A 22,945-nucleotide genomic window follows, 5' to 3' on the forward strand; every position below is an offset into this window, starting at 1 on the left:
AGACAGCTTTAACAGAATGAGGAGAAAGATTACAAGAACGAAGACACTGCGAATGCAAATCTGTATTCATATGTTACAAAATTGGTATTATTTTAAAAAGTTAGCTTCTAAGTATTAAAATGTGCCTTGTACAGTTCTTGTAACCATTCTTTTTAATACATAGGAGAATAAAGTGAAGTAATTTGCTTAAGAAGACTTATTCAGGTAAGCGCCTTAGTTTACTACAGAAATCTCACCAAAAGTTTTTCTCTGCATTGTAGAAAAATTCCTTCAAAATGTCCTGACTGCCAATCTCCCCCTGGCCTGGAAGACAGAAAGTGAACCTTATCTATTCTCTCCTTTAGTTTTAGTCCACAGAGATTTGCACATAGGAAAGGTACTCCAAATAGATTGGAAAATATAAATGAGAACAGCGACAATTTTGTCAAGTGGAGTAAGTTTTGAGTTTGTTGGGGTTTCTTAGGGATTTTTTTTTTGCTTGTTTGTTTCCCCTAAAGTTTGTTAAGATATTTCAAATATCTCTCAGGACTTCACAGAGTCATAGAATATCTTGGGTTGGAAGAAACCCACAAGGATCATCGAGTCCAACTCATGGCCCCGCTCAGCACCATCCCCAGGAGCCACACCATGTCCTCAAGATGTCCAAATGCTTCTTCAACCCTGTCAGGCTTGGTGCTGTGACCACTTCCCTGGGGAGCTGTTCCAGTGCCCAAGCAGCCTCTGGGTGAAGAATCTTTTTTTGATATCCAACCTAAATCTCCCCTGGCACAGCTGCATTCTGTTCCCTCTGGTCCTGTCACTGGATACCAGAGAGAAGAGATCAGATCTGCCCCTTCTCTTCCCTTCATGAGGAAGTTGTAGACAGCAATGAGGTCTCCCCTCAGTGTCCTCTTCTCCAAGCGGGACAGAGCAAGTGACCTCAGATGCTGCTCACATGGCTTCTCTTCAAGGCCCTTCACCCTCTTTGTTGCCCTCCTTTGGATGCTGTCTAGTAGTTTAATAACTTTCTTGTATTGTGGTGCCCAAAACTCCACACAATATTCAAGGCGAAGCTGCCCAGGGCAGAGCAGGGCAGGACAATCCCCACCCTTGCCCAGCTGGTGATGCCGTGACTGATGCCCCCCAGGACATGCCTCAGCACTCCTGCATGGTGACATGATTATAAAAGATTTTAAAAAAATACAAATTTTAATTAGAAAATATTATATTATATTATATACAAACAATAACTACATTTGTAATGTAGGCAACCAGAAAGGAATCAAAATAATTTTTAAGGCAGCTCATCAGGAATAAAATCATAAAGAAACAATGGTAACATTGCTAAGTTAATATGAAATCACCTTCCTATTGTACACAGGGAGCAATAAGCATTCAATAAGACCTTGCAGACATTGGTTCCCAAGTCAAAACAATTTATGCTCCTAAATATTTTAGTTATTTTCAATGCCAACAGCCATGCTGAAGCTCTCAACTATGTTTTTCCACTCAAAGAGTAATGTAACTATTCTATTTTCTCTTAATCTCTTAATTCCTAATGGAATTTGTTGATCTCTAATGGCAAATACTACCCTAGGCGATCAAAGCCTGCACAGGCTCTCTCTCTGTCAAGACTGGTGTGTTCATGGCCAACACAAACTAGAAGATGGCACATGCCATTCTACAGAGCTGTGTGCCTGGGTGCCAAGTGACACAGTCACCCTGGTGCAGCAAATGATCCAGACAGCAGGCCTTGCAGAGTGGGAAGGCAGACTGAATACACACAATATTGATGATGCACTGCTTGAGATTAATTACTGAAGTTTTACTCAGGTGTCTGCACAGCACTGTGCCATGAGACACAGCAGAGACCATCAGCTCAGCTCTCCTCATTACATTAACTGCTGCTTTGCCACAGCAACAGATGTCTCTGAAAAATGGAGTTGTTCCTCTTCAGCATGCAAGAGTAATATAGCATAAAGCATTAAACAACGGCACTTGCTAACACAGCATGAACCAATATTTCAGGAATTTCCCATTCTAAAGTTAAGCTAAACTCTTTTCTTTTAATGGATCAAGAGAGCAGTAAGTGTGACAAAACCACTCTCCTAAATTTGCAATGATTGCTATGTATTTCTTTGGAATTAGATCTAATTCTGAGGAAACACAATTGTGATTTTTATTACTTAAAAGGTTAAAATAATTTAACTGAAATTAAATACCTACCTTAAATTAAGTTAAGAATTAAGAAGGAAAAAAACCAAAACAACACCTGCCTTTGTCTTTCAGCCTGAAATCAAAGCATCACAATACGCAGGAATTACCTGTTTCTGTAATGGTCAATATTGAAGCTTTCTATTTTACATTTGATTTTGGTGTAGACATCTTGCATATCCACTGAGGCACTGAGATCCTCTAATTCACTGACAATGCAGACTTCTGCAATAGTAAAAAAAAATAAAATTATTAGTTATTAATCTGAAACTTGAAGGATTTTAAACATGAAATATATCTGAGATGTTACATTTTGTAAATAGGATGATGCTATTTCTACTCAGAGTTTTCTCATAAAGCACTTTTTGATTCAAGTGCCACACTAGAATCCAAACCTTTCTATACAAATATATTGAGAAATATATATAAGGTGCTTCTAGTTTAGGTGTTTATAGCATAATTCCTAGGGGTGAAAAAAAGAAAAAAATATTTGCCAAGATATTTACTCTAATTATTCTAAAATTTTCTTTCTCTTATGCAATTAGTTTTTTTTAAAATCAAAGCTTCCAGTAAATTTCTTGAAAACTAGCCTTAAAAATGAGTCACTTTATTTTTTCACATTTCTATGGGCAATAATGTTAATAGATAAGCAGCAGTATTTCCTAGGGAAAAAAAAAATTGAAGTCCTGCAGTTTATGGAATCTGAGTTCCTTTCAAACAATTACTCTTGAATGATAATTCAACTACATCTCAAAGAGAAAAAAAGATAAGCTGTGCACAACACATATTTTACTTTTTAACACAGAAATTGAAACTTCTCCTCTGAACCCTGCATTAAACTTCCTTTGACTTTAATGACTATATTATAGTGATCATATTAAATTGAAATTTGAAATTACCACTATTAACTAGAATGGACTATATATGGACATACACAAAATATATGACTAAATCATATAAAAATGAAGCATGATTGGTTCTAAGGCAATAAATGCAGCACTCTACAGACATTAACTAACTTATTTCCAATTTAACTTAATCATCTGTCAACATGGAGGGGAAAGTTTATGTCAAAGAACAACACTGAATTTTAATTTGCATGCAGTAACCCAACTATGTTTTGTTGCTGTTATTTAAAATACAGCTCCAACCCATTATTTCTGTGTTATAGTGTCCAGTAATATTGATACAAGCTCTGAATAGATAATACTGTGCTGTAAAATAGGGTGTGCTATTTAAAGCAGTACATCAGGAATTCAAATGGAATTTAAAAGAGTACATTAGGCAGAATAATGCAAAATACCTGTGCCGTTATTTCTAGGATCAGGAGCAAACAATTTTACAGTAATTTTTGGCAACATCCACTGCATCCATAGGCTGACACGTCCACTTGAAACTCCAATATTACTTGTTGTTTGTTCCAACGTAATGGAGTCTGAGAATGGAGAATCATCACCACCCTGAAGAGAATCGCCCTACAAAACAAAAGCAATAGCTGAGGAAAAAAGAAGCGTTGCTTTTCGCCACTTCTGGGGGTTTTTTTCTGTCTCAACTGATATGGATGCACAAACTATAGAAATACAGATTCCCAACCAGTATATTTGAATTAAGCTATTTGTAACACCAGGAAAAGATAAACCAAGTATTTTTCTCTTTTCTCTGGTAGAGACAACAGACTATGGCAAAGACAGAATGGTGAAACTGTAAGGTTTTATGGCAGGTCTCCTTGGCATAGCAGACTTGCTTTATTACTGCTACACTATGGAAACACTATCATCAATTTAAAACAAAGGCTAATAGGAATATTTGGAGATGCAATAGCAAAAGGGATATGGAGGCCTGCACATATCTGAAAGGCAAACGAAGGAAGAGTCACTGGAAGCACCAAATGAAGAGCCACCCAGCAAGGCCATAACACCTACACTATGTACACACCGCGTTTGAGCCAACTTTTTCCCCCCTTGTATGTGCTTCCCTGTAATTTTGGGAAAAAAAAAATCAGAAAATAATCGCTTCCTGTAAGAATTGGCAATATTTAATTTGCCACTTCCTAAATACTTCTGTTTAAAACATTATTGTCACTTGTAATATTCTTAAATGTATGAAATGTTGACAAATGAGCTTGTGGAAGCTTCTGTGCCATCAGTTATCTCTGTTTCTTCCCTAAAATGTTAAGGGCTCAATAAAGAAGACACAAAGATTAATGTTTTAGGAGAAGATGATGACAAATGAAAGTATACTGAAAATTCTGTTATGAGGGCTTATTAGAGCAATGCAAGCATGTTCTGATAATATTTACCAGCCAAAGGACCTCAACCTGCTCCTTTGCTGGATCTTCCAGATAGGGAAAGAAAGACGCAAACATATAACTGCTCATCAGCCCCCAGTGTTTACAGCCTATTAAACTGAATGCAAGAGACATATAAGTCACTAATTTCATCCAGAAGCTCCTGAATATCCAGAAGCATCTCCACTTGCAACTCCACCATGTGTTGCAAATTTTCTTCATTCAAGCACAAAGAAAGGAAAAAGGTTTAGTCACTTTGATCCACTAAGACCAAGCTGTTTCTAAGATTAACAGACCAATAAATATCCAAAGTCTTATCTTTCATTGAAGGTTTGTGGGATTGGGCATTGTAAAATATGATGAACAACATGTTTGAGATTTATCTAATTAAAAGCCAAGATTATTTCTATGGAGACACCTCAGAAGGCAGATCTACACAGTAAGCACAACAATTGGACTGAAACCATTTTAATCTGTCAGGCAAGAGTCAGAATTCATTTCAACTTCAGATGCTCCTGAAAGCTTGCCTTCAGCAGCAAAATTAAAGTCTGACAGTACTTGCCTCATTCTGTAGCCCAAAGCTGGAAAATGCAAGTATGGAAGTTCTGTTAGCAATCTATTTTCTGGATGGGTAGAACCTAGCCCAAACCTAATGACATAGTTCATATGGAAGCATTTATGATGACAAATCACATTTTCATTCAACTCAGGCCTACAATTTAATTATAGGTTTCCTAAACTATAAGAGGACCCAGAAATAGCAAAGGTACTTTATCTGCATGCAGTAACTTTTACCCTTGAAAAGCTTAGTGATACTACAATTAGGAAGACACCATCTACATTGTCAATAGATGACTCAAAGAACTTTCCATTCCAGATACTCATTTGTATGAGGAAGGGAAAGCTCGTCCAACTAACTAGTGTATGCTTCAAGAAAATAACACCTAAACATGAGACTACATTACCTGCACCAGCTTAACAGATATAATATGATGTGATGCAATGAAAATTAAGATCCAGTTCACCTTCAATCATCTATAGTGACAGTGGCTTTGCGTGAATCAAAATGCATGAATAAAAACAAGTATATTTCTATTTATTTTTGTTTATCTTATATAAGGCATTATTGCTTACAGCTCTGAACAGATTACCTGAAGAGCCACAGGTGATCATCTGTGGAAAAACTGTTAGACTCCTGAGGTCCAAAAAGCATTTGCTCCCTATCACATTCTAAGTGAACTAACCTCCTCACACAATCCCACTTGAAATATCTCACCAAATCATGGACTTAGCATCATCCTCTTGCTTATAGTGTTTGTTTACTCTTCCTCTTCTGTTTTACTTTTACACTGCCTGCAAATTTAATTATTAAATATAGCAGGACCTGTCTCCTGCTGTGTATCTAATAATATTTAATGCCTGCCACAGCAGGACATGTCAATGGAGAAACCTCAGATAGCTCATTTCACTATGATGCATCTAGCTCCCAAACTGGAGTGGCACATTGAATATATGGCGCCCAACAAAATGAGGCAAAAAAAAAAAAAAAAAAAGGGCAAAACCTGCTAAATAACACATTCAGGGCAGAGGTTAACTTCCTTGTCACAAGCTGTGACTTGCATTTCCTATTTGCTTCTCCAGTAAAATCCTTCCTGCCTCTGGCCTTTTTGTCCAGATTTTGAACTCTTAATACTATTTGCTAACAGTGTCCTTGCAAGATATTTCCTACTATGTCCACAAAGAGCTCTACTCTCTCCAGTGCCACTTAACTGTCCTACAAGGCAGCACTAAATGACAGTGACACGAGAGTAAATATCTTTTTAACACTGTAAACAAAATTCAGTTTTCTTCAAGGATGCCAGCACCTGTCCTTGGAATGAAAAAGTTCCAAGGGGAAAGCAGCCTTGGGGAGTGTCAGGCCTGCAAGCTCCCCAGCAACTGAAAGGATGCAGGCAGAGCAGTCACTTGTCCAGTGGTAACCAGTGTTAGTCCTTGCTTCTCCTGAAATGGCAGGCACCAGTAATAAGACAGTGACATAACCCAGCCATTTTGCTGTCCCCAACTATCCCTGTGAACCCTCTGCAAACACTAGCCTGCCTTCCTTCAACTGCTCTGCCTTTCTTTTCACTCTGAAAGGTCAGAGTGAAAAATGTATCCTTCCAAACCACAATGCTTTGAGACTCCTATCTCCTGTTTTAATGAGTCTTTATTTGCAAAGTCCTCATTGTTAGAGGACATCAGAAAAGCCTCAACCTATTTCATGACTTGAGATTTCACGCCATGAGAATGGCATTAGTTCTGATCATTTCAATTTCTGACAATCAATTCCTCTCTGTTTCTTTTCTATAACATCCACACAGCTTCTTTGACACTCTGCCTTTCAATAACTTCCCACACCTTCATAATTTGCCTTTGAATGATCGCCCTAAAAGACGATGATTCAGTGCTGGACTTTCACTGTATCTGAGACGACCTTTCTCATCAAAACTCACATGTTCCAAAAAGATGGTGGAGTCAACAGTACTTTGGTCAGATCCCTTCAGCAGGGCAGATCTGAAAGAAGGAGCCAGCCAAAGAGAATTTCCCTGTGCTGAGATCTTCAGATGGATTTCACAAAGGATCAAGACATAAAAGCCAATTAAGGTAAGAAAAGAGAAAAACAATACTTTGATATTTATTTACAGTTCAAGCCAATGTTCTTGACAATGATGATGTTCTGTGGACCCTTTTGTGGCTCTCTATTCCCTGCATTCTATAAAAAGCTTTCATTTTCTTTTCTTTTTTTTTTTTTTTTTTTTTTTTTTTTTTTTATCTGAGGAATATTTCAAGTTCTGCTTGTACCATAAACACGCTTCATTTTGCCAAACTGTAACTTAAAAATTGTGACGGAATGGGTGGGAATGACAGACAGTCTCTTCTTGTGTTCCACACATACCCCCAGTCTCCCACTGAATATGTTCCAAAATGGATTTTGAATGAAAACCAACTTTGTTCTAAAATTTTGGCAGGTCTCTACATTTCTGATAGTTGAAAAAGAAGTAAACAATAGCTGATTAAACTTAAAGGGATACACTTAACAGCAAATACATATTGCCACCATGATAATTTTTGAATTTTATAACTGGATTCTTTTATTCCTGTAATTTAATGTTTTCAGCTGTTTCATGCATTTTGTTAGGGTTTTTCTCCACAGAGAGCTATTTTTATTTCGTGGTTTGAGTACAAAGATAACTTTACTGCGAAAAAAAGTCACACTATAATTTTCCCACACTTCTTTTGGATTATTTTTCTGAAGATATTAAATTATGTCTAATGCCTCTTAGAGAATCAGTCAGTTGATAATTTTGGCACACGGTTACTTAAAACTGGATTTGTGAGATTTCTGAAGAACAGCATTTACCCCAGAGTTACAGATACCAACCCAGATGTATCATTAGAAGCTGGACCTGCAATTGCCAGGGTTTGGAATTCATTCTACCACACAGGCTGAAAATCCCAACAAGGATCTCAACTCCCTCGGGCTTCACCTCACCTACAATCCTGTGCTTGGGTTACTGCTTTCCCCCTAGAATTCTAGGTAACTTGGCCTTACTCCCCCTTGGAGTGGCAGCAGGTCAGTGCAGCCAGCACTGGGTTGGGCTGTGGTGTCCAGCGCTGATCTCCTGCTGGCAGCCCTGGCAGCTGCAGAGCTGGTCCAGAGACAGCCCCAGCTGCTCAACACCCTGTCCCTGGCAGAGGGACACAGTGCTGCCTCTGCCCCCTTCAACAGTTTAACTTCAACATACTACCTATACTTTTTCTGCAGTGAAAACCTGTGTAAACAGCTGAACTGGCCCATTCCCTCTGCCAGGGGTAGATGCTCCTCTGAAGACAGAACATGTTGTATGACTGTCCTTTGGGAGGCAAACAAATGGAAGAGACTGCATTTCCTCTTAGCCCTCTGTTCATGGTAACCACAACCATTAGGCAAAGCCAAAGGGCCTGAAAAACAGATGGTCTGAAGTAGCTGACATATTTTTTTTATTTTTTATAAGCTCATATTCACAGAAAATTTTTGCAGTAAAAAACTAAGAAACTGAAGTGAGACGGAAGACTCTTGTTTCTCATCCAGTTTCAATTTTCATTTTGGATTTTCAGCACCCAGCATGTTATTGTTAAATATGTTTATGCATTACTTTTCTGCTCTGTTTCCAGATCTACTGAAAAATCAAGCCAGAGTCAGAAACTCTGAACTATTTTCCCACAACTTCTCATGCCAAGTCCTAAAATATACAATTTAATTCTTTTACCAATTGTTGCAAATTGACCAATATACTGCGTTTATTTTCTTACCAGAATTTATCTTTGTTCATCAGGAAGATCCAAACATATGAGGCCTTCATCCTTGGCCTGCCTAAAGCTCAGGGATGATCACAGTTTGGCCACACTAATGCTATGCCTTATCAAAATAACTTCTGCATTCTTGCTCAATCACCGAGTTTCCCCAAGGACTAAACACTTCTACCACTGTTTGTACTTAAGTAAACAGTAACAAGTGGCCTGTTGCAGTCTGCACTACCTTACCTTTTCCAAGGCAGGGATGGTAAAAATGATTAACTGTTTCCAGCCTCCAGTATTTAAGCCTCTCACTCATGTTTCCCTGTCCGACCACCACCCAGGCTAGAAGTCAGTAAGCCTAGGTAGCTTTATCCACGTCAAAACATGGTGCTCACATCAGGTTGTCAGCAAGAAAAGAATTAGACACAGCTTAAAATATAAATCATCCACAAATCACATAAACAAATTACCTTTTTTTTTTTTTTACTATCTGATATAAATAGTTGTGCAAGTTTGCTTTCTTCTTTTATAGCAAGTCTGTTGCAGCTGAAAGAAGCTTTAAAAATAATCATGTGTCTCCCACAGAGCAAAACACAGCAACCATAAAATCTCTAAACTTAAAAAATCCCATAGCTATGGCAGCAAGGCTGTTTTTGTTTGACACATTTCAAGATGTCAAGGCTCAAAATTATAGATATATATAAACAAAATACAGAGTCCGATAAAAAACTAAATTCTGGAAAATTTCCCCAAGACAAACCTACAGAAATATATATTATTATTTAATTAATCTATTCTAATATTGTCCCTTGTTCACTAATTCACTAAATTTCATTTAGATAATTTAGAATTTTTAGAAGAAGAAATTTTCTAGCCAGTGTATAACATTTTTTTGAGAATACAAAGAAAATTAAATAAATAATGAAGAACATTTTGCAAAAGGGTAGGATATGAACACTGAACTTGGACCCATATTACTAAAATAATCTTGGTAACACATGGATTAAAACATCACTGAGTAGTTTCAATTAATGCTCCAAGTACAATATGTACTCCAAATACTGCTGTCTATATAGATGAGCAAAAACAAATTGTTACTTATAAAGCTGGTGGTTTCTGATTGTAATGAGAAATTAATTTGATGTAAGTAGGGGGAAAACCACTATTTTTGTGACCATATTGTTTTCTTACTATTATTGCTTACCTTCAATTCTGTATCCATGGCAATACTTTTCACAATTAAAATCATGCACATGTAGATATACACCAAAGACAAGGCTATTCAAATATTCTACAAACATTTTAGTGAAACAACTTAAGAACTGAAACTCCAGCCCAAACACCTTTTAATGTCAGCTGTTTCTTTGGGGTGTGTGTACAACACATATAAAAGTAGGCACTAGCAATCACCATTTCATCTTCTCCAAACCTGAGAAATAATATAAACTATACAGAGGGCTAAGACAATCCTGGCTAAAAGCTGAATATGTATTGCAATCAGAATCCAAATTACTGTATATCTGCTTGTGTTCCAGAACTGTTCAATGACGTGTCCCTAAAGTTGCTGGGGCTATCCTGAGACTGAAAGCCAGTCATTCAGAAAAGCCTCCCTACATCCTTATAGATTTATGTTAAAAACAAAGCACTGAATACATGTGATACCTTGGTATACCTTCAATTCATTTGACACATTTTTGATGTGCTATTGGAGCATAAACAAGGTCAAATCACTATTTTAACTTGTAAACCTGACAGGGGCACTAAGAAAACCACAAATACTATGCCCATGCAGTTGCAAAGCTTCCTGTGACCACCCATTCTACTCTATAGCAGCTACCTGGTGACTTCTGGCCAATGTTTCTCATGGGTGAAGTTTAACACAGCATTCATGCCGATAAAAGCATTAGCCTGCTTTCCTCATGTGGCACAGGACTCCTCCCCTTGCCTTGAATATTTTACAGTGTCAGGCAAACACTGACATTATGATCAGGTACCAGCTCTCTCCAGGCAGTTACACAGTGTTATAAATTAAGGAAGCAGAAATACATAAACCCAAGTAGCCAATCTTGTATATATCTGAAGATGCATACCCAAATGCTCATGTGACAGAGCCACAAAAGCAGTGTGAGACATGGACAGCTGGGACAGGGGAATGCACTGAGCTCCAGGAGTAGGTCACAGATGGCACCGTGGTTCAACAGTGGCTGGATGGAGGTGGGGTGAGCACACAGCTGGGTCCAATGCCAACTCTGGAAGCCTTCAAAGCCCAGTCAGTACCTCTCCTGGTTGCCAATGCAATTTACACACAGCAGCTCTCTACTGACCCAGCCATCAGAGTTACTGGCTGACTACTCGGAACAGCTCACAAGCAGCACAGGTATCAGAGGTATCTTCAAAACAACACTTACTATTCTGCTAATTCTGGACTTGAAAAATGGCTTATGCTTCTTGACCTGAACACACTAACCACAGTTTTCTGCCACAAGATACTACATACTCACTTCAAAGAGAAACAATAAATTTATTATACAATAGAAACAATAATAAATATAGCCCAATACAGCAAATATTTTTTTCTCTCTTTTGTTCCACCAAAATGAGTAATAAAGTACTGTTCATTAGTTTATTGGGGCAAGCCACCTGGACTCTACTACTCTTTCTGATTTTTCTGATTCTTCCTCAACTGCACACCACTACATTTCGTAGGTCAGAAATCACACAATACATTCTTTTAAGAAATAAAAATACCTCTGTAGTGGTTCCAATGTCAGCAGATGGGCTGTATGTACTGGTATCTGGTGGAATGGTACCAATGCTACTTTTAACTGGGGAGCTAGGAGGAACAGCTCCTGTCATGGTTTCAGTATAGACAGAAGATACAGATTGATATAGAACTCCTTTCCTCTGAATTTTATTCCAAACTTTACTTGTGATCTCAGCCAGTTCATACAGAAGCTGCACCTAAAGGAAAAAATAAAACTTAATTTTAGGATGAAGCTTTTCTTAACAAGGTGAAGGAAAAATCATCAAAGTTCTCCACTGAGACTTAGAACATAGCAGAACTGAACTTCTCACCATTTAGAATGTTCTGATAAGCAAATACATTGCAAAGAAAATAATTAACATCATTTACAATATATTGACTTTGACAAAAATAATCTATTCTTCACGTAAACATATGGCACATAGCTCAAAAAAACTATAACATGGTCTTGTAAAACTTCTACTAACAAAAATTATAACAATTAAGCAAAGGTAATTTAGCATATATTTCATACATATAAATATTGTCTCTAGGAAAAGGAATGTAAACTTTATAAAATATTAACAATGCAAAATTAATCACTCCAATTCTACTAAAATAATGATCCCATGCAGCATGTGAAACTGATCTGGCTTTGGAAGAACATTCACTACCAAACTCAACAGTCTCCCGGCATATGTCATTCCAATATTTAGAAACACACTGTTTAACTTGCACATTGTTTGAGTCAGTTCTAAGATATTTACATAAGTTTTTGTAAATAGGCATTAATCATGGAATTTGTATGACAACATATTGGAATATACTGTATAAAAAAAAGGTCAGTGAAAACTGAAAATAATATATAAGCAGATTCACAGCTGGATACCATACCAAAGTTGCCATTATAAAAAATTTAAATTCTCATATTTATAAGAACTTTAAGCCTCAGGACACTTTTGCTCTATGAAGCTGGCTTCTTATGTGGGCAGAACAGATGCAGAAAAACACTGCTGTCAATCTATATTTGATATAAAACAGTACTTGATATTGTGCGTGAGAATGTGTGATGAAGTCTCAAAATACATGGTGCAGTCTTTTCTTAAGAGGTGAAATGCTGGAATTTTATAAAAACCTTCTTAATTCAACTTGGATTTTCTTTTGAAGTTTCAAGGTTTACACAGAGCAGGTCACATAATCTTTTGACAGAATTTTCCTTAGAGGAAATAAACTTCACAGTACATTTTTTTTCCCTTCATATACAGAGCAATCTACAGCCAAACAGCTCTGGCTCTGGTGAAGAACTCCTTCAGTTATGCTCTAAAGTATTTTGTGTCTGTAGCACTCTTATAGGCACTGGTAACTTTTAAATTTCCAAATTCAAATTTCTAAGTTTTCCTGAGTCTTTTCCATGTAATGCAGGAAGCTCAACTAATGTCCTAATGCAACTAACTAATGGAATGTCCACCCAACTGATTGACTAGTATAACTTTAACTGGTGTTGACACTTTGCTGGCAAAATTATCTCTAGCAATTTAATAGGATACAGGCAGATATCCAAATCATACAAGCCAGCAATTTCCCCATGTCCCAGTTTTTTTCCAAGAAACCAAAAGACAACGTAATCTATGTTTTTATGTTTTAATGAAGCAGGCCTTTCAGCAAATTATTTATGCTATTGTTCCTAAAGGCAGAAAGTAATGCAAAAGAAGGAATTTGTGTTTACATGTATGTTCACATACAAGGTGAAGAGGTTTGTCATCAGTTAATCCAACACTGAAAGGTTCAAATCTTACTGGGATTTCAGTAGTCATAACCATTACAGCTAATAATTACTTATCTTGTCAGGGAGACTTTTTTAAATTGCTCAGGCTAGAATCTCTCCAGCCACCCTGAAACAGTGGTTATTTCAGACAGCAGTAGCCATGTCTCTGAACATCACCAGCCAACCAAGCAGTATGATCAAAATATCCCAGTCTGAAGCTAGGGACAAAATGAGTTTGTAGGTACATGGTTTGTGGTAATTGGGAATGGGGCTGTGGCCAAGCCTCATCCCCAATGGGCTACAGCTGTGAAAAACATATGAACAGTACTGAAGGCAATGAGCCATGGAGGGCCCAGGTGCACTGAGCAATCACCAAAAGGAACAGAGGGCACAAAGGAGCAATGCATCAACATGAGGGGTATAAAAGGCTGGGCTAAAGAACAAGAAGGGCAGATGCTTGCAGCCTTCTGAAGTGACATGATTTTACTCTGTATGGACAAATGCTTAAAGCCTTCTGAAATTGCATGGTGATACTCTGTGTATCGTGGCCATCACAACTGCAATATAAGTTCAGCAAACAAAATAACACTCTTCTGTTAGAGGGAGATGATTTTCACAGAGTTATGTCAAAAGGTGAAAATACCAAAAAGCCTCAAAATAAAGCCTCATTAAAACAAATTAGATGGCACATGTCTACATGGAAATAAAATTTCAAAACTTTGATAAAGTCACATCTTCGGTAAATTATTTTTAACACACTTTATTTCATTCCATTGGTAGTTACTGACAAAATTGGAAGGATTCCTTTTTCTCTTATTGGTTGTGTGCTTTCAAATGTGTAATCTCAGTATTTTACAAATACATTTCTGATTATATGAGAAGGGCTAGTATAAGTGTAAGGCTTCTCTCCTTTCTAAGTATTTTTGAGCATGTATAATAATTATTTTTAGAGCATACTATTTAAGAGAAGAAAAATGGTAGGACAAAAACGGTAACTGCCAGTATTTGTTAAAAAAGGCTTCCCCCTCTCACTGCTTCCACTCTCTCCTCAGCAAAACCACACATAACTCAATAAGACCCCACTGACTACTTGGCAAAATCTGTAAAGCTCAATATGTTACAGCATTTTATACTTTAAGAATAACATATTACTACAAAATTGAAAACTACAACCAAGGGCAGCATCCTGGCAATTTTGCACACTGGAAGTATCTACTGACTTTACAACCATCAGAACATGGTTTCACATTAAATCATAATAGTCATATAAATATAATACTTCACCTTTGCTACCATTTAACAAATTCACCAAATTTCACCTAGTTGGAGGCTGTCATCTACAGAAAAAATACAGCCTGTCACTGTAAGGAATCAAATTTCACACTGTGAATTTATGGCTATCAAATGCTGTTTATGGAACTGCATTTTTCATCTTCTATCTTTCGACATCTGGTTCAAGAAGACTGATTGCCTTTTTTCTTCCCTTTTGCATAAGAAAAGAAGAAAGGACAAGTAAGGCACATGTAAAGGAGAAAAGGCATTTCCAGAATCTTTAGTAAAATCAAATAATTTCTCTGCATCCTTTCAGTCATTAGAATAATTCAGTAAGTTAGTAACATCACAGTGTACAAGGACACCCTTTAAGACAACAACATTTGATCTAATATTCCATATTACAATTTCATTTTAACAGTTCACTAACAGCATATAATACAATTTATATGTAGCTTAGAGTTTCAGTTTATTAGTGGAAATATTTTCTTACAGTTTGCAAAACAAATTACTTGATTATACTTTAACAGGAATGCTTGAAAAATATTGTATTTTTCTATTTTCTTTTTAGTTCTCAACTCACATTGAGGTAAGACTTGCACTTATACAATGCCATTCCACTTTTAATATTATTAAATACCTACTATACTTGAAATTACAGCAAACTAGATCCAAGTAATTAAAATACAAGATGTGCCTTCTGAAAAAAATCTAAGAACACCTTTTCCTTTTAATAAAAACAAATTAGGTGGTAACTTCTGTTTACATGAATTCATCTGTTTTTTCTTCCTTTTACTGTCAGATACCATTGTTTGCCTAAAAGACACTTTATGTTCAAAGAAACGTTAGTTCCATGAAAATGTAGCAAAAAAACTACATTAAACCACTTCAATATAAGAATCCACAGTGACAGCAGAACAGTATCATAGCATTTAATGGTACATCTGCAATTCATTTCACTCCATCAGCCAAAAGATGCATTTATACTACAGCTATTACATTTGGAAAAGAGTTTAAATTACAGAAGCTGAGAAAGCTTCAAAGCAAATCTCAATCTAAGCACCTTGATCTTGATGGCCCAGTTAAAAAAAAATTAAGATAGAGCCCCTCTTAATGAAAATGCAGATCAATCGTACTTAAATCAAGTTATTTTTAATTTCCTTTTATAAATCAATTAAATGTATCAACCTGGGGGTTGGAGCATTTTATTTCAAGGGACTCAAGGTCGACGTGGAGGCAGACGACAAACGAGTGTCTGGATTCTGGCCCTGAAGAAAGCAGTTTCTGTGAAGTCACAGCTAAAGTAGAAGTGCAGCCCATTGGTTCTACCAAATTAAGAGTCATCTGTTGTCCAAGAAGGGTATATACACTGAAATGATGCAGACTAATAGTCCATGGAAAAGCATCACCTAGTGATTAAAAAGAAGGGTGTTAAACAGTTGAACAATTACTTAATAAAAAGTAGGGTATTAATTTCACAAAACTAGCAACGGCCTTATTCTAAACCACCTTAGAAGTCAGCAAGTGCAATCCACAACCATTAAATTGATCCCAAACTGTCATAAATATAATTCAACCATTATTTCCATGCTATACTTCAAAATCTAACAATAGCAATACATTTGTTATGACTTCTAAAAACTGAAATCCACTGGGAATTTTAACTCCAAACTGTGAACATGTACAACATAGTCTTCAAAGAAATCTTTCTTCTTCATATAATTTTCCTCAAACTGAGGAATATCTACAAAACACTTCCCACTTTTTTCAGCGTATGGATGCAGTTCAGGGGCAATTCCTTCCATTATATATATATCTGTTTACAGGTTGCAATACTAAAAAAGTGAATTCTTTCATTTAAAAGGTTGCATCTCAATAAAGTGGCGCTGCAGAGTGAAGCCTATTCCAATGCTCACAGGACAGCTCTTTCCACTGTCTCACTTAAACTTCCTAGATGATGGATTTTCTAAAAACAAAATTATTATGGACATTTACTTAGCACTTAATTTCTTATATTTAGGAAGAAGCCTACCCAGAGAGGTTCCTGGCATCCTACCAGGAATTTTTATCAGGAATAATCACCGAGGGAATTGGGGGTGCACAGCTGAACAACAAAATGCCTACAGCTTCTGTACAATCAGTTTTCTTTAGGTTGTCAACAGATGAAACATAAAAGTTTCCAAAGCAGGATCACAGAACTATTCAGGTAGATTTTTAAAGGGCCAACAGGAACTCCTTTTGGTAAAGGAAAATTTTCAACAGTTCTACCAGCTAGAGTTGAGAGGATTTGAGCACACAGATTACAGGAATTGAATGAAACTTGAAACAGAATCCCTGTGGCGGGTTGACCCTGGCTGAGTGTCAGGAACCCACTACAGCTGCTATTCCTCCCCTTACTCAGCTGGACTAGAAGAGAAAATTTAACAAAAGGCTGGAAAACAGGGGGAAATAATTCACCTGTTACTGTTCATGGGCAGAACTGATTCAACTTGGGAAAGACCATTTGGAGCCAGTTGGAACTGGCTTTGTTGGATTTGAGGAAAGCTTCTGGAATGTTCTCAGAGATGTCAGCCCTGCAGCCCACTCCACTACCAAAACCTTGCCATGTAAAGCAAATACAATCTCACATATGACAGCCAGGTCCCAGAGGAAAAAAATTAGGCTCTGGGAGAAACACTGAACCAAAATTTAAAGAATGCTCAAAATACATGAGGAAAATAAGGCAATCAAAGATATGTGGATAATTCTAATTTTACTTGAAACAGATACAGGTTTTTGCTCTTCACAGGTATAAGAACATAATATTTTAGGGGTCTTTGGAGTTTTTTTTGTTTGGTTTTGTTTTCTTTAAAGAAAATCTTCATCCCATTTTTCAGCTTTCCTACTGAGGAAGTTGGGCCTTTTTGTCACCACTTGAACAACAGAGTCTGTGCCCAGCATGTGAATTTTCAATCCACCAAAAGCAACTGCCTGTCCCAATATGAAGTAATGTAAAAGCAGCTGGATGAAGTGCCAGGTCTAGACACAGCAGGCTGCTGAGCATCCACAAACCTCCGCTATGCCTGAAACAGTCTTCATCTTTGCAGGGAGAACACAGAAGGAGAAAAGTTCTCCTTCCTGCAGGAAAATTCAGAAAGTTATTTGGTATGAAGTTTTATTTTTCAAAATTTTGGCGTAAGCCATGGATAAAGAGTCCAAATTAATGCCCCAGAAGCATGGGAGACAGTCTTGAGAATCAGAGGAGAAAATGGTAGACAAAGGTACACTGGGCTGGGCCCCTTGGGGTCTCACAGGACAATAAAAAATTCAAACCGGTGTTTTTAAACAATATATGAAGAGAGTGTTTGCTGCCTGGTGTGACCTACAGTCAATAATGTACTGCTGAGAAATCACAACACTAAGAAATAGCACCAACTGTTAACTGTGACCATTTAAAGAAATTGGAAGGGTTTTGAAATTAAAAGAAAGCTCCATTCCAATATCTTTTTACCATATTATTTTAGTAAGACTTCTATTTTTTCTTCCACAGGTGGCTTCAGCAATATATTTATATGTCCAAAAGTATATATCAGAAAACTCTGTATCTCATCCTAGGAACAAACTGAAAACTTCAATAGTTTATTTTGAAGCTATTACATACTGAAGAATTTGGTTCAAAGAAACTTGAAAATATTTTCAAAAGGTTTGCAGATTAAAAGTTTTGAAGCAATTAATTCTTGCATTTTTCCAAGTTCAGTCATCCAAGAAATACAAAAAAATAATTGTAATAGATGGAAAAAATTCAAATGCAAAGTCAACTCCAATGGCATGTTTCTAATTATTACATATGAACTTTGTTTTTCTCTGTGACCACCACAGTAAATTAACATAGTTTATATTTCATGGATTAAAAAGAAAGAATATCTATGGAAAAAAAACAGTGGTAGCTTTACTAGACTGCACACAATATCTAAGTTAAAGGGAAAACTATGGTAAAATGTTATCAATTTACAGAGACTGCAGTATGTTGAAAAAATACTGTAGTAAAGACACAGTGAATTTACAGCTATGAAATTCCCCCAATGTCACCGGTTACCTCCTCTTCAGCTCCATATACACTGTATTGCTGTTCTAACACTTCACTGGAACCGTGCACCTGATAAATCCTTGTTTTGTTGTTGTACCTATATCTTATTTGGTTTTTTAAAAATGTACCTTCATTCATTTTCAAATTTGTTTTATGAAACTATTAAAAAAATAATTCAAAGCATCTAAACATCAAAAGCAACACTGCTTATAGGATTTTCCCATAATTTAAAGAATGATTTCTTGGTAGAAAGGAAATTTCCATATTTAGCAAAATTTTCTCTACATCTAACCTTGGAATCTACATATAATATTTATTTTGTCACCTCATTGATGAAATTCTGAAATATTTTAAGTAAATTGGGAAAACTGGAATTGCCTTTAGTGGAACTACATTATACTCAACATTTATTATGGCAAGATTGCAAAATATACACATGAAAGTCCCCTACTATGGTTGAAGATTCTGGTCAATTCTGATCTATTACTATAATAAATCCTTATTTTTAATTTTATAGAGCACCATCATTGATTTGTATTTAAAAATTTATTATTTAAACTATTTCAAATGCTTTGATAACTTCTTAAATTTATAAATACCACTATCAGGTATTTGGCAGTTGACCGACCCAACCATCAGACATTAACTGTGTTAATCTGCTACTTGCAATGGTTTAGAAAGACTAATTTCCTACAGAATTTTTGAATTATTTTTCCAATCTATAAATAAAAAAATTGGTATGTGGAAGCTCTTTCTGTGGTACTTATTGATGATGCTGTGTATAATCTGACAGTTCTGCACAAGAAAAATTTTGTTTGTTTAAAATCAGTAATAGTAGGAGAGAGGTCATGAAAGCTTTATCATGCATGTGCTCTGGGATCTATTCCCAGACTTACCATTAGTACCCATTGCAATCCTTAAAAAGCAACCTGACTGCTGTGTCTTCATTTCCCTTTCTGTACCCACACTGCAGAGTCTTTACATGGATTTCTAAAGCCCTCATTCTCATGGGACATGCAATGTTTAAAAAAAGACACTGCAGTCACTACATGTTAGGTCACTTGTACTCCCCCCCAGTCATACAATAGGGGTTCTATGTCTGCATAACTCCAGCTTTTCCAACATGAGAACTAATTCTACAAGCCATTCTCAGGACAGGTAAATTAAACACAGTAATTACTATTACAGATGGTGACATCGACTATAAGCTCGAATAAACCAAGATAGGGTAGATTAAGATCAGATATAAAGAAGAAATTATTCACTACAAGAGTAGCAAGACACTGAAAGAGGCTGCAAAGGGAAGTTGTGGATGCCCCATCCCTGAAAGTGCTCACAGCCAGGCTGGAATGGGCTCTGAGCAGCCTGGTCTAGTGAAAAGTGTGCCTGCCCTTGGCAGGGGCATTGGAAATAGATGCTCTTTAAGGTCACACACAGAACCCTCTATGAAACAGCACACTATTTTAATGTCAAACATTTATTTTAAATATAATAACAGAAAAATTAATAAATTTAAAGGTAAACATTTTTAAAAAATCTAATGCAAGATGATAACTTGTAAGGAGGCCAACATACTGTTGTTCTACTTTAAACATTTAAATGTTCTTTTCAGGTTGAAATCTATATGACACTAATTTCCTATTTTCCTGCAAGTCACTTATGGACAGATTATTGAGTTTCAACATGTGTTACAAAATTCTGTGAAGATGTATAATCTGTATTACTTCACAAGTAAAAGCCATCTTTCAAATTTAAATATTTGGAATAGTGATTCACATGAATGTCAGTGGATGGCTATCCACTTGAAAATGAGAATATGATTAGCAACAATATCAACAACAATTTTAAGATATTTTGAACACTGCTTTCTAAAAGTATTTTACTCTGTCTTACCTAAAGATCTGTATCTTACTGTATCTGACATAAGTAAACATTTTTAAAAAGATGAAGTCATAAAATTTACTACTATGAAAGCTTTACTACTGTTTCCAAAGAGGAACATTATTATATTTATAATTAATACTATTAAAAAATCAATAATTAAAATAACTGAAAACATAAACTTATAAAAACAGGAAGATTTCATCAATACAAAAATTTTTCATTATTACTCTAAAACAGTGTTTTAGTGCTTTAGCTACGAAAAAGTTCCCTTCATGTCTTCAATTTGTCTTCCTGTTGTAAGTGTTTAGATTTTTGGAAGACCACTTAGCAGTCCAGAAGTTCTGACCATAACAACGTATGTTGTCCAACTATAGCCTATCACTATAGGTTGGAACTTGGAGATTTTATAGATGAATTGTCAAATATTAAGTTAGATGTGCACAGATGTGCACAGTTAGATGTCACAACTCACTATAAGAACTCTAAACATTGCAGTTTTCCTCAAAGTGAGTTTCTAACAATTTACTTTCTCCTTAGTAACTGTTTTACATAAAAGGCATCTACAAATAGGACAGAGGTCTTTCTCTTCAGAAGGTGTCAAAACAGAGAAGACAAGAGGCAACATGTACAAGTTGCACTGGGAGAGATTTAATATCAATGTAAGGAAGTTTTTACAGTAACAACAACCATTAACTGGAACAGCCTCCTTAGAGATGTGCAGCCTTTCAGGAGCAAAGGAGCAGGGTGTTAGATAATGTCATCTTGGGTCCCTCTGCCATGCAAATTTGGACCAGGTGATCATTCAAGGTCATTTCCAACCTGGCCTTCCAGGCTTTATGATTCTGTGATTCTACTTTAACATCTTCAATAAATACTACCTCACAGATCTCTGTCTGATTCATTTGTACTCTTAAGAACACATAATGCAATTCAATACCTTACTTAATTGTATGTGTATATTTATTCAACAGAAGTTCAAAAGAATTATTTCATTCTTTACATAGATAAATCCATTTATCTATGTAAAGGATTACTTAGTTATTTAGAATGACTGAGTTACATGTTTCTGAATAAAAGTACTGTAAAAGCATTCCTACAAACTAAAATTACCTCAAAGATGCAGCAAAACTCTGTAAACACATGGGAAGACCTGATTGTGGGATAGTGTATAAGCTATTTTTACAGTATGTTGACATCTTGAGGTCAGTAAGTATCTGAGGAGGCTGAAATATTCCCAAATGACAGTAAGATAATGTTCCCTTTTTGTCCTCTTTTAGTCTTTCATGTAATAAGAAAACTATATCAGTGAGCACACAGCTATCTTAAAAGTGACAACACATACTTGTGGAAAAGCCTTTTACTTATATCTTCTTTAGAATGACCAAAAAATGGCTGTCAGGAAAAGCACAGTTGACTGCATATAATTTCTGAGAGATGGTAACATGTCTGACTGTCCCTGAAGTCTTGTTTGAAGACAGAGCAATTAAGAGACTTTCACAATACAAGACCATAAAAATTATTTACCTCTACAGGGGAAGAACCAAGAAGGTGACTTTAAGCGGTGAAAAAAACTTTGAAATGATCTATTTAAGAGGGAGTCTTGGCATGGGAGAAGGCAATGGCTCCATTAGAGAATCAAAATCATCAAGACTGTGAGAACTTCTGTTTGGCATTATTCCCAGAGCAGAAGCCACACAAATAAATTCCTTACCATAGGCTTTATCCCAAGCAGGGGAATTCTTTTCCCTCACTAAGCTCTTTCCTTCAAATCTGGGTCTGACAAAACTCAAATAGCAGTATCTTTCATAAATGGTTTAAATTACATCATCAGTTTAAAAGAAACAAAAGACTCCTATTAAATGTCTCTTCTATCTGTCACTATGATTAGTAAATAAGACCATTCCTACTGAAAATTATTAGGAAAACCACATATACCTTTCTCTCTTTCTTTCAAACTTTTTTCCTTTTCATTTGGCAGCATCTCTAACATGTTTTTCAATACTAAAAACTACAATTTTATTTTCATTGCCATGAATTAAGGTAAAATACACAAAGGAGAAGAGTCCAATATAAGTGGCAGATCAAAGGGAGAAGAAACACAATGTTACAAATCCAAACAAATTTCAGATTGCAGGAGCAGGACTAGCTCTTGAATGCGATTTCCACTTAATTTCTCATACCCTTTAAATTGTTTATATTTCAGCAGCAAGAGAAAAAACAGAATAATTTTCTCAGAAAATGCTGTCACAAAAGCAATGGTACAATTACTGCATCTCCCTCTCTTCATCTTAGAATCAATACACAAAACAGCAAGAATTCTTTTAAATAATATAGTTTAGGAATACAACAATGAACTAACTGTACACCAATGCCCTGGTTTTTTCTGGGATAGACTTAATTTTCTTCATAGTAGTTGGC

General features: G+C 36.1%; 1 protein-coding gene across 4 annotated transcripts in view; it reads right to left on the reverse strand.

The window, feature by feature from the left end:
* Positions 1–22,945, reverse strand: part of VPS13B (vacuolar protein sorting 13 homolog B) — a 430,338-nt gene that overhangs the window by 184,278 nt on the left and 223,115 nt on the right. For all 4 annotated transcript variants that reach the window (XM_058033971.1, XM_058033980.1, XM_058033988.1 and 1 more), the window contains exons 24-27: positions 15,766–15,986; positions 11,546–11,758; positions 3,497–3,668; positions 2,304–2,418 (exon numbers count right to left, since the gene is read on the reverse strand). In XM_058033971.1, the coding sequence (XP_057889954.1) occupies positions 2,304–2,418; positions 3,497–3,668; positions 11,546–11,758; positions 15,766–15,986 (721 nt within the window). The remainder of the gene's footprint in view (positions 1–2,303; positions 2,419–3,496; positions 3,669–11,545; positions 11,759–15,765; positions 15,987–22,945) is intronic.

Source organism: Melospiza georgiana, chromosome 1 (genome assembly GCF_028018845.1).
Source record: "Melospiza georgiana isolate bMelGeo1 chromosome 1, bMelGeo1.pri, whole genome shotgun sequence".
NCBI classification, from domain to species: Eukaryota; Metazoa; Chordata; class Aves; order Passeriformes; family Passerellidae; genus Melospiza; species Melospiza georgiana.